Source organism: Oncorhynchus masou, chromosome 25 (genome assembly GCF_036934945.1).
Source record: "Oncorhynchus masou masou isolate Uvic2021 chromosome 25, UVic_Omas_1.1, whole genome shotgun sequence".
In the NCBI taxonomy this organism is placed as follows: domain Eukaryota; kingdom Metazoa; phylum Chordata; class Actinopteri; order Salmoniformes; family Salmonidae; genus Oncorhynchus; species Oncorhynchus masou.
The window spans coordinates 4,612,924-4,625,381 of NC_088236.1; the positions used below are offsets into that span (position 1 = coordinate 4,612,924).

Sequence of the window (12,458 nt, forward strand, 5' to 3'; positions counted from 1 at the left end):
TGGTCTCTATGTCTGTGTGTGTGGGGTTAAAGGCTGGTCTCTATGTCTCTGTGTGTGGGGGTTAAAGGCTGGTCTCTATGTTTCTTTGTGTGGGGGTTAAAGGGTGGTCTCTATGTCTCTTTGTATGGGGTTAAAGGCTGGTCTCTATGTCTCTGTGTGTGGGGGTTAAAGGCTGGTCTCTATGTATCTGTGTGTGGGGGTTAAAGGCTGGTCTCTATGTCTCTGTGTGTGGGGGTTAAAGGCTGGTCTCTATGTCTCTGTGTGTGGGGGTTAAAGGCTGGTCTCTATGTCTCTGTGTGTGGGCGTTAAAGGGTGGTCTCTATGTCTCTGTTTGTGTAGAGTTAACGGGTTGCTGAATAGGGCCATCCTGCTAACACAAGAGGGCGTGTTTTAGTCTAATATGCCCCGTTGGTTCCTAAACTCTTTCTGCTGCTGGCCTGGTGAGTTTTTCAGACATCGACCAAAGGTTGATGGATCAGAGACGTGAAGTCTAATCCATGTACAGAAATACGCCACGTCCTCCTGAAGAATGCTTGGTAGACATATTTCAACTCTGTATTGTATGCCTATACATCGGTTATAATAACAACATAGATTGGTCAACACATTAGTCAAAATTAAATAAAAACATCCTCTTTAAAAATGCCCACTCGTGTTGTCTCTTTCTCTACCAGGTTATTATCTGATGCCCCACAATGTGAGTTTGTATTCCAGCCCGTGTCTCGGCGGGTTTAGGGGTGTCATTATGTGTAATTACATATGGTAATGCCGGTTGGGTTGACAACCCTGCAGACTGATGACACACTCTAACATTGTGACCATGTCTGTAAAAATGAAAAGAAAACACAAGCAGCTATATATTACCCAGACAAACTTATAAAACCATTCGAGGAGCTGTTTGGGGTAAAATCATTTCAATATTGGTTCATAATGTGAGTAATTCGGTTCCTTATTAACAAACTAAAATTACGATTAAAAACGCAGCCTTTAGACATACAGTAGATTACCACAAAATACAAGGCATTCTGGTCTATAATATTCTATTCCGTTATATTCTGTTATGATGCATTATATTCTGATATAATCTAGTCTATTCTGTTCTATTCTGTTCAGCATTTTATTTCACATTATGGTTAACAACATTTTTCCTCGCATTTTAACTAATTTTACCTCGCCAAGAGAAATACTGTCAACCCTTACAGGCCAATATAAATATATCTATATCTAGCGACTCAAGACGTTGCATGTATATCCCGCCGTAAAAAAAGAAGCAAGAGTCGTAGCCTATGGCTGTGTTGAACTGGGTTTGTTGACACCAATATGCAAATTCATAATTTAATGAGTAAACACATTAATGATTTCATAATATCAATGACAAAGTTGGGGGGGAAAAGCCTTGCTTCAGTGGAGTATAGAGTGGTCCATAACATGAGTCGGGTGGGCGGGGCTAACATTAACAGCTGCTCCTGGCTTCATAACCAATCAGCATCCCATAAAGATGACGTTAAAGTGTCCTACGTCAGCCCAATGGCGATAGAGTAGAGTTGGTGCAAGGGAGTTTGAGTGGGAGATAGGGACTAGCGCGCCCCATCACAGCACAGGGACCAGGGACAGCAGCACCCCCCCCCCCCCCCCCCGACTAAAACAGCTCCTCCGCGGCCAAACAAGTCCTGCAACACCCGGCTACCCCTCAGACAGCACCGGCCAGCACACAGGCTACTACTTCTTTACCGCCGTCCGGAGGAAAAGAAGAACAAAAACAGCTTCAAAACTGTTGCAGCACGTTTTAAAAGTGGACCTAACACCTCCTTACTTCTTGGACATGGGCGATATGGGGGATCCGCAGAAAAGTAAGTGAAGCTGGTTCAACTGTCTATTCGATTTTATTTTGAGTGATGCAAAACTTCGGCGACATTAGACTCAATTTGTAGGTCAATTTGTTCTTTTTTTTTTTTTTTTTTTTAATCGTTTGTCAACTGTTTGTGCAACGTTCATTGTAGTAGCAGGTACCATTCAACGACACGTTTTCCCCCGAATTTTCTTTACAATACCTGTCTAGAGGATGAAGTCGTTCAATGTCAGTAAAGTTACTCTGGATCATTGAATAGCAGTGCACATTAAACTATAGCACATTCATAAATAACGTTATTAGTGTTACTAACGAATGTGTATTATTTTATAATATATTATAACATTAACTAAAATATAATTATCATTATGAGACATTATTTTATACTCAATCTAATCTTTATAATTGTCCTAATTTATATTCTGATATTTTTTTCTGTTTTTGACTTTGTTCTCCAGAAACGCGGCTGATCTCGCTGTGTGTCGGCTGTGGAAACCAGATCCACGACCAGTATATTCTGCGGGTCTCTCCAGACCTCGAGTGGCACGCTGCCTGTTTGAAGTGTGCAGAGTGTAATCAGTATCTGGACGAGTCTTGTACCTGCTTTGTCCGAGACGGGAAAACCTACTGTAAAAGGGACTATGTCAGGTAAGAGATGTTTGTTATGAAATGTAATAGCGTTGATAACCTTTGTTTCTTATTGAATGATTGGTTGACAAATTCACGTATTAATTGTATCATATAATTAACATGGTTATACAACGGACATCAACATTTATTTTTGGCGTCAATATCAAATCTGATGGTCTGGACAATTCAATTTAAAAGTAATATTATTTAGATATTCTATATAAAAATACAGTTCGATATTGTATTTTCAGTCCACACAGTGTTAATATATATATATTTTTTAATGACCACCAAATCAGCATAATTGCAATTAAGACGTTATTATCTCGTCAGTATAATAACAGGCTAAGTATACTATTGTCGAAACGCACATCAGGACTCACACAGTTAAGGTGATTTCTGCTGTCATTTTACAACACGTTTACATATTCAGTACAACCTATTTTATAGAAACAAATGATATCACGTCCTGCGTTATTTCACTGTATTGATGGCCATTAAAGTGAAGTCTAGCTGGATATTATTTACACAGGCCTATAATTCAAATATTTTTTTTTATCCCTCAAATTGGCCAAATATATTAGGCCTACATATAGACTACTATGTAATTAATACATTCGAAAAGGTGTATGTTATCGTCTATAGTAGTAGTAATAGTAATAATAATAATAAGAATGTTACTTTAAGTCTTCTAAGAATATTTCCAGATATAATTGCACTTTTTCATGAAAAATATGTGTTCCATTCTTCTCTGTTACCCCAGAACAGGTCTGTGCTTTGTCTTTACAATATGTTATACAGGTTCCAAGTAATCTCATGTGATGTAAACACAACTCAATATTAAGGCCTAACAATCCTGCTTTAAAAGAGATGCCCCTGTGCTTGTCCTGTTATGTGTGCTGCCCAGCCACAGTAACACAGCCTAACCGTGGGTCGTGGGCCTCGTGACGCCGTTAGCTAACTCTGACCGGTCATCCAATCCCTCTTTACCCTCTAGGTTATACGGGATAAAGTGCGCTAAATGCAACATCGGTTTCAGCAAGAATGACTTCGTGATGAGAGCGCGCTCCAAGGTGTACCATATCGAGTGTTTTCGGTGTGTGGCCTGCAGCCGACAGCTCATCCCGGGGGACGAGTTCGCTCTGAGGGAGGATGGCTTGTTCTGCCGGGCCGACCATGACGTCGTGGAGCGGGCCACAATGGGCGTCGGAGACCCCCTCAGCCCCCTCCACCCGGCCAGACCTTTACAAATGGCAGGTAGGTTAACACTTTATATCAATGGCAGTGCTGTTTCTTTGTTTCTTCTTGTGGGCTTGTTTAGCCGGTGTAGGTGTTGGCCATTCGGTTGATGTTGTAGTCGTTGGAAACGTTTATTTTCTTTCATTCACGGTTGGGGCATTACTTGGATTCTTTGTGAAAGGTTATTAACATTGAACACATCATAGACTCAAATGTTTCGATAGACCTAGGCTACGCGTTTGTCATGTCCCCTAATACAACAGGCTACGTGTACATGATCAAATATAAACACATAACCCCAAAACGTGTTTTATTGGATAACGTTGTCATAATGTGCAGTTTGCCGTGTGTAGCCTACATCTCTACAGTACAGGCCTAAGTTTTTTAAATATATATTTTTTATTTAATTTAAGGTTTAAGTTTCGATATATATTTCAATATATATTTCTAACACTTACAGGAGTCAATATAATATGATATGTAAATATATTGGGTGAAACATTTGTTTACATGTCGTAGCTATAAACAGATAATATAGCCTATTATTTAATCTAGTTGGGATACTAGTTGTGTATGCGAGCCACATTATCGGTTTGATAATGTCAACAGTGCAGTGATTAAATAATTTGCATAAATGCGTTTTTTTGTCAAGGTTCCCTCCGCAAGGAAGGATATCTGGGCAAAGTATGTTCACGACTGAATGGAGGAACTATGAATTTAAATCCAGTGTTTTCAGCTAGTTAGATGTTTTGAAGTATCGCCAAAAAAGAACAATCCGCAGTCTACATTTGGGGCCGGTTTTATACGTAATTGTTTGTACGGAAGTTTGAGGGGCCTATAGACTGGATAAATGCATTATGTTTGCTTTTGGGGGAGTTTTGCAAGCCAGTTGGCCACGCATTCAGAATGGTCGAATATGCTATATCCTCAGGCTAAATACCTATAGGCCTATGTGTAAGCGAACTCGCACTTAGTGCTGATGTTAAATAGAGTACATAACCCAAGCTCGGCAGATAGCCACAAGCAATGCTTCGTTCATAATGATTCACCCAATCATAAAGTCTACACCAATGTAATAAGAAACATAGACTATTTGACAGTCCATTTCCGCTCATGGCCTGCTCCCTGGTCCAAGTTTTAAGACCGCAAATGTTCACCCAATACAACTCATTTTAAACGATATGTTAAAACTGACATGAATGCACTTTCACTGAAAGTTATAACCATTCAACTTCAATAAAGTTATACCGTTTTTATAAATTATAACCATACACAAGCTAATATCAAAGTATATCAACATATAGCCCATCCACTCCATCAGAAGGGGATGATGATGGACGTTCGTTATGACGTCCAGTGGACTCTCTTGTTAACTAGGCCCTTAGCTGGTATAAAACAAGGTATTTACTCTTTCTTTGTTGTTGATTTTTATTTTATTGTATTTTTTTTATTTTTTTGACACTGTTCAATTCTCAGTGGCTTCAGTTTAAAAAAATCTAGGTCTAATACAAGTTTGAACAATCTGAAATTGAAACAGAAGTGAATATTGATTAGTTAAGAATGAGATTGGTTGATAGTTGATAGTCATAAAATCTTTCTATAAGCCCCGGATAACAATAAGATGAATGGATACTCCATACTAAGCGCCACTACTGGGTCGTTTTGGGAAATCCTTTTTAGACTTATAGGCTACCGTGGTTTATTGTGCTGGTGTAGTTTTCAAATTGTATATTTTTGTTTTCTCGACTTCTGCATCCAACACAATGTCTTTATATAACCATGGTGTTTGAAGTGCCGATAGATAATGACTTTCTTTGTCTGCACTCTTTCTCAACAGCAGACCCAATATCAGCCAGACAGCCCGCGCTCCGACCGCACGTCCACAAACAACCGGAGAAGACAACTCGCGTCCGGACCGTTCTTAACGAAAAACAGCTCCACACGTTGCGGACCTGCTACAACGCCAATCCCCGGCCAGACGCTCTGATGAAGGAGCAGCTAGTCGAGATGACCGGTCTCAGTCCCCGAGTCATCCGGGTCTGGTTCCAAAACAAGCGTTGCAAGGACAAGAAGAGGAGTATTCTGATGAAACAGTTACAGCAACAGCAGCCCAACGACAAAACGGTGAGGACCCTGTCTGATCTTTATTTAAATAAAGGATTCAAAACAGTGGTGTTCTTATCGGTCCAAACGCTGGTAGCTGTTGTAACTGTTTCATTAGAATACTCCTGTTCTTGTCTGGTCATTTGATGTTATGAAAGAACTGGGGTGAAATAGAAACAGGGACATGGTCCTATACGTCTGCCTGTGGATGCGTAAGATATATATCCAGATACAGGCGTATACGTTCATACGTTTCGTCGCCCCCCCCCCCCCCCCACACACACGCGCGCACGCTCACACAACAAATATCCAGCATGCCCCTCCTCACATCTTTATCATATTCTAAATACCTAATGTTGTTTTCGTTGTTGTTGTTGGGTCAATGTTGACGTGCTAATTTTAAACTTTATATGACAATCAGTTTCTCTGGGACTATCTGCAGAATATCCAGGGAATGACGGGCACACCGATGGTGGCGGCCAGCCCGGAGAGACACGACGGTGGTTTACAGGCTAACCCAGTGGAGGTGCAGAGTTACCAGCCGCCTTGGAAGGTCCTCAGTGACTTCGCGCTACAGAGTGAGATCGACCAGCCCGCGTTTCAACAACTGGTGAGTTCAGATAGGAGAGAAGGTAGGCTGTACTAGAACACAACTGGTAATTTTAGATAGGAGAGAAGGTAGACTGTACTAGACCACAACTGGTGAGTTCAGATAGGAGAGAAGGTAGGCAGTACTAGAACACAACTGGTGAGTTCAGATAGGAGAGAAGGTAGGCTGTACTAGAACACAACTGGTGAGTTCAGATAGGAGAGAAGGTAGGCTGTACTAGAACACAACTGGTGAGTTCAGATAGGAGAGAAGGTAGACTGTACTAGAACACAACTGGTGAGTTCAGATAGGAGAGAAGGTAGGCTGTACTAGAACACAACTGGTCATTTTAGATAGGAGAGAAGGTAGACTGTACTAGAACACAACTGGTGAGTTCAGATAGGAGAGAAGGTAGGCTGTACTAGAACACAACTGGTGAGTTCAGATAGGAGAGAAGGTAGGCTGTACTAGACCACAACTGGTGAGTTCAGATAGGAGAGAAGGTAGACTGTACTAGAACACAACTGGTGAGTTCAGATAGGAGAGAAGGTAGGCTGTACTAGAACACAACTGGTGAGTTCAGATAGGAGAGAAGGTAGACTGTACTAGAACACAACTGGTGAGTTCAGATAGGAGAGAAGGTAGGCTGTACTAGAACACAACTGGTGAGTTCAGATAGGAGAGAAGGTAGACTGTACTAGAACACAACTGGTGAGTTCAGATAGGAGAGAAGGTAGGCTGTACTAGAACACAACTGGTGAGTTCAGATAGGAGAGAAGGTAGACTGTACTAGAACACAACTGGTGAGTTCAGATAGGAGAGAAGGTAGGCTGTACTAGAACACAACTGGTGAGTTCAGATAGGAGAGAAGGTAGACTGTACTAGAACACAACTGGTGAGTTCAGATAGGAGAGAAGGTAGGCTGTACTAGAACACAACTGGTGAGTTCAGATAGGAGAGAAGGTAGACTGTACTAGAACACAACTGGTGAGTTCAGATAGGAGAGAAGGTAGGCTGTACTAGAACACAACTGGTGAGTTCAGATAGGAGAGAAGGTAGACTGTACTAGAACACAACTGGTCATTTTAGATAGGAGAGAAGGTAGGCTGTACTAGAACACAACTGGTGAGTTCAGATAGGAGAGAAGGTAGACTGTACTAGAACACAACTGGTCATTTTAGATAGGAGAGAAGGTAGGCTGTACTAGAACACAACTGGTGAGTTCAGATAGGAGAGAAGGTAGACTGTACTAGAACACAACTGGTGAGTTCAGATAGGAGAGAAGGTAGACTGTACTAGAACACAACTGGTGAGTTCAGATAGGAGAGAAGGTAGACTGTACTAGAACACAACTGGTGAGTTCAGATAGGAGAGAAGGTAGGCTGTACTAGAACACAACTGGTCATTTTAGATAGGAGAGAAGGTAGGCTTTACTAGAACACAAAACCGTCTGTCTAGGAGACAGTGTAAACGAAATCACAGGTAACGGTTAGGTTGCAATTTTGTTTTTCATGTTTCATGTTATGTTTGTTATTATTTGATATAATTAGGCTATTTATAAGTGACGTATGGGGTAGAAATGCAACTGTCATATCAAGGGCTTACATGGTATATGACATTTTATTGCATTGTCTAAAGTGTATTATTGAAATAATTGTTGAGCTAATATCTTGACGTGTGTCAATAATGTGATGTATTGGTTGACATGTCACTGTCATATCCAGGACAGACACTTTACATTTAATTTTAATGTCTAAAATATATTATTGACATACTATATATTGACGTAATGTCTTGACATGTGAATAATGACAGTCAACCTAACATTGTTTTGTTTCTTTGTTCAGGTCAATTTCTCGGAGGGAGGCCCTGGTTCCAACTCGACAGGGAGCGAAGTTGCCTCGATGTCATCCCAACTTCCAGACACACCCAACAGCATGGTCTCGAGCCCTATAGAGGCGTAGGCCCTCGCGGACCGAGTGTAGACTACGTCAGACTATTGTCATATTTCTGACTGTTGATGTTAGTTGGACAAAGTGCCGGACTGACTGAAAACCCGAAAAAAACTTGACTCGGGGTGGAAAGAAACAAAAAAATGTCACTCTCTTGTTGATTTCATTCGAACTGAGAGATAAAAAGAGACCCCCCCCCTCCCTCTACTGCACGAAGCCTCTTTAACAACAACTACTGGTTGTAGTTTTACACTGTGAAGACAATCATGGGATTATTACCCGAGCTAGATCTGTCCAAGCGTCCGTCATTACGTCCGTCTGTCCACTCGCCGCAAAACAACCCTGGAGAAGAGGAGGAGAGAGAGGACCATAGTGTAGACGAGAAGAAGAAGCGTGTTACAAGGAGCGCTGGAGAGCGCATCTGCCTGCGTCATACGGCGTCTGCGACTCATGCGTAACGAGATGTATAGATTTCACTACATCGTCCATGACTGGTGCTGCCCGTTGGAAATGCCTGTTTACAGTTTTGCCAAAAAAGAATACAGACAACCCCATACATACACTTCAACAAAACCCCCCTGGACCCATGGACCTCTAGGAACAATCCAAACGTTATTATTGAAGATGAAATCTGAAACCTAGGCTACATCTGCGCATTGTTGTGCGTGATGTTTGAATATACAAACAAATGACTGTCTGCCATTTCGGTTTCTATAAAATAGCTTGACTTGAGATCCGCCCGCTGTTATAACGACGTTTGGAGAGGATTGCAAATAATGCTTTTCCATAGTGTTGTTATTATCTCCTTGATAAAGCCCAAGTAGGTCTACTAAAGCATTGCAACAAGGTATACCTCTATTATGCCACAAGCTTCGTGGGACTATTGTGTGTGAGTTTGTGTCCGTCCAATAATATTGTTTTCTTTCCCAAAGATGTGTATAGTATTAAGTTATAACGACCGTTAGCTCTGGAAAAAAACGTGTTTTTCTTCCGTTAATTCCTGTACAACAAAATTATGTTTTATTTATCGTCGAAAGACTTGCCACTTTTTTTTGTGTAACCTTCTATACTGAAGTAAAAAAGAAAAAATATTGTATCGTGTTTTCTGAATTATCTATCCAAATTGTATGTGTCCTGTCCCTTTCTTAAATATTATTATGTAAATCGACATCACATGTAGAAATATATCTCCAGGATTATTTCACTAATAAACATGGACTTTAATGTAAACCATACGACGGCAGATATAGTCTGCGCCTCTTTTGGGCCTCGCCCTGCATTCATCCCATTATTTTACACCTCCTTTGGGCCTAGTGATTTCATATGGAACTCGATTAAAATTCAAATTGCACGTAGCTATCACCGTGATTAACAGAAGACTCGGGTTGGATGGAATGTTTGAATTGCATAAAAAAAGTTTGTTTTTTAAAAATCTATAGGTATAAACATGGACATGTTCTGGCATTAGTAACAACGTCACATTTAATAAGATACAATGTGTTGGCGCTTGCTTGGACGAAGTAGGCTAAATTGCATTATACAGAAGACGATGATGCAAACTATAGGCTATCATAGTTACTATTAGTGGAGCGGTGTCGGATATATAATGCTGCACGTCTGTGTAGGCTCGCTCTGACCTGACATTCCGAGAGCTTGGTCCTATCTGTAAATAGATGATTCTGAGACATTTGGCTTTAAAAGTTCCCGAATCCTCATTGGTTTGAACGGTGTCACCAATGTTTATTTTGTATGCTTAAGGACATGAATTGTGGGTATTTAGAGTACTATTTATGTAGAGAACATTTGAACAGAAACAAGGCTATGTCAACAACTACATTTGTACAAGAAAACAATATAGATATAACTTTATAGTCCCAAGCTCTCGATATACCATGCAGAATTACGCATAACGGCCATCCTACCCACTCCATAACCTAATGCATTCACTCATCCACGTCGGTGTTTTAGAAGTCTGATTATATACAAGTGACTGTACAATGACGGGCGCCATATGCATTTTAAAGCTATAATGAAGGCGTTTCATGGATATAATTCTCACAATAGGCCCTGGTTGTTTCGCAGGCCTAGGCGACTCTGTCGGTATAAAGGGTTTTGTAAGGCTGACGGAGGAGAGATGAGCGCGCCTCTTTCCCCTCCGGTGCCTGTAGTTAGCCTTTCATATTTGCAATCACCTTTTTGAGCCGAGTATACATTTAAAACAGCAGAATAACTCAATCCATTAAATACGATTGAAGGGTGGACTGGTTTTGAGTAATACTCATTACAATGTATATCACTCAAAAACTTCCAACACAAATTCAACTTTACCTCTAAAGGTAATTTTATTCGAACATGGAACAACAGATCAGTGAGTAGCAAAGGACCCTTAGCCCTTCCAGGAGTAGACTATGAAGAATCACACTAGGCCCAACAAAGCCTGAGGTCTAAACCAGAGATGTTCGGTATGTGTGTACAACTATGTCAGTGTGAGTGTGTGTATGTATGTATGTATGTATGTATGTATGTATGTATGTATGTGTGTGTGTGTGTGTGTGTGTGTGTGTGTGTGTGTGTGTGAGAGAGAGAGAGTGTGTGTAAGTACTGTATGTATGTATGTATGTATGTATGTATGTATGTATGTATGTATGTATGTATGTATGTATGTATGTATGTATGTATGTATGTATGTATGTGTGTGTGTGTGTGTGTGTGTGTGTGTGTGTGTGTGTGTGTGTGTGTGTGTGTGTGTGTGTGTGTGTGTGTGTGTGTGGTGGGGGTACAAAGCTTTATATCCAGCTAGCCCTATGATAAGCTACTGAAGCACAATGCCCTTGGGAGCAGGGAAACAAAAAACAAGATATAGAGGGAAGAAGAGAAGTGCCATCATCATAAAGGGCACTCAAGACACTTTAAGTGTGTCTGCCTCCCTGCCTCCCTGCCTCCCTCCCTCCCTCCCTCCCTCCCTCCCTCCCTCCCTCCCTCCCTCCCTCCCTCCCTCCCTCCCTCCCTCCCTCCCTCCCTCCCTCCCTCCCTCCCTCCCTCCCTCCCTCCCTCCCTCCCTCCCTCCCTCCCTCCATGTCTCCCTGCCTGCCTGCCTGCCTCCATGTCTCCCTGCCTCCATGTCTCCCTCCCTGCCTGCCTGCCTCCATGTCTCCCTGCCTCCATGTCTCCCTCCCTGCCTGCCTTCCTGCCTGCCTGCCTCCATGACTCCCTGCCTCCATGTCTCCCTCCCTGCCTGCCTGCCTCCCTGCTTGCCTCCCTCCATGTCTCCCTGCCTGACTCCCTCCCTCCATGTCTCCCTGCCTGCCTGCCTCCCTCATCTCCATGCCCGCCTCCTTCCTTGTCTCTCTGCCTCCCTCCTTGTCTTCCTGCCTGCCTGCCTACCTTCCCCCCTCTATGTCTCCCTGCCTCCCTGCCGGCCTGCCACAAACCCTCAAAAGCCTCCTGGCTAATTCTCCCTGATCCTGACCCAGCATCCCCTGCCCTAGAACTAGAAGCCTAGACTGAAGGCTATGTCTTCAATGAAAATCTGTTCCCTAGGTAGTGCACAACCAGGGCGCTGGTTAAAAGTAGTGGACTACATAGTGAATAGGGTGCCATAAGGCCCTGGTCAAAAGTAGTGCACTACATAGGGAATAGGGTGCTATTTCAGATGCACGCTCAGTTAGAGACACCGTGAATAAGGGGAAATACAGGGAGGACAACAGATGACACAATAAACTAGGATACAGCTGCTTATATGCGCTATTATAATGCCTTGTTTCTGTCTGTAGTTTTTCATTGTTTTGAGGTACCAAGATTCTAATTCATTCCCACTGCAGGTTCACTCCGAAAGGTTTGCTGTATTGGATGTGTTTTGGAGACACTGACACACTCCAGGCTGTTCCTGTCTTGGACATAGTCTTTGGATTATGATGCAGACCCACACCTGTATTGATCATCCTCTAAAAGTCTAAGCCTTTACTACTATAGCCCATAGAAAGGAGTACAGTGTTGAAATGTCTGTCCTATATCTAGGAGATATCAGAAAGCACAGGAAATAGTCACGTTTTTTTGAACACATATTTAACCCTTTATTTTTGTTGGCACAAAACTA

General features: G+C 42.0%; 1 protein-coding gene across 1 annotated transcript; it reads left to right on the plus strand.

Annotated features, from left to right (window-relative positions):
* The first annotated feature begins 1,831 nt into the window (after nucleotides 1-1,831).
* On the plus strand, nucleotides 1,832-9,455 carry LOC135514445 (insulin gene enhancer protein isl-1). The gene is made up of 6 exons (XM_064937946.1): nucleotides 1,832-1,850; nucleotides 2,308-2,497; nucleotides 3,477-3,736; nucleotides 5,556-5,842; nucleotides 6,264-6,431; nucleotides 8,258-9,455. Exons 1-6 carry the CDS (start codon nucleotides 1,832-1,834, stop codon nucleotides 8,372-8,374), a joined length of 1,041 nt encoding a protein of 346 aa, XP_064794018.1. The 3' UTR covers nucleotides 8,375-9,455.
* Nucleotides 9,456-12,458: the final 3,003 nt, after the last annotated feature.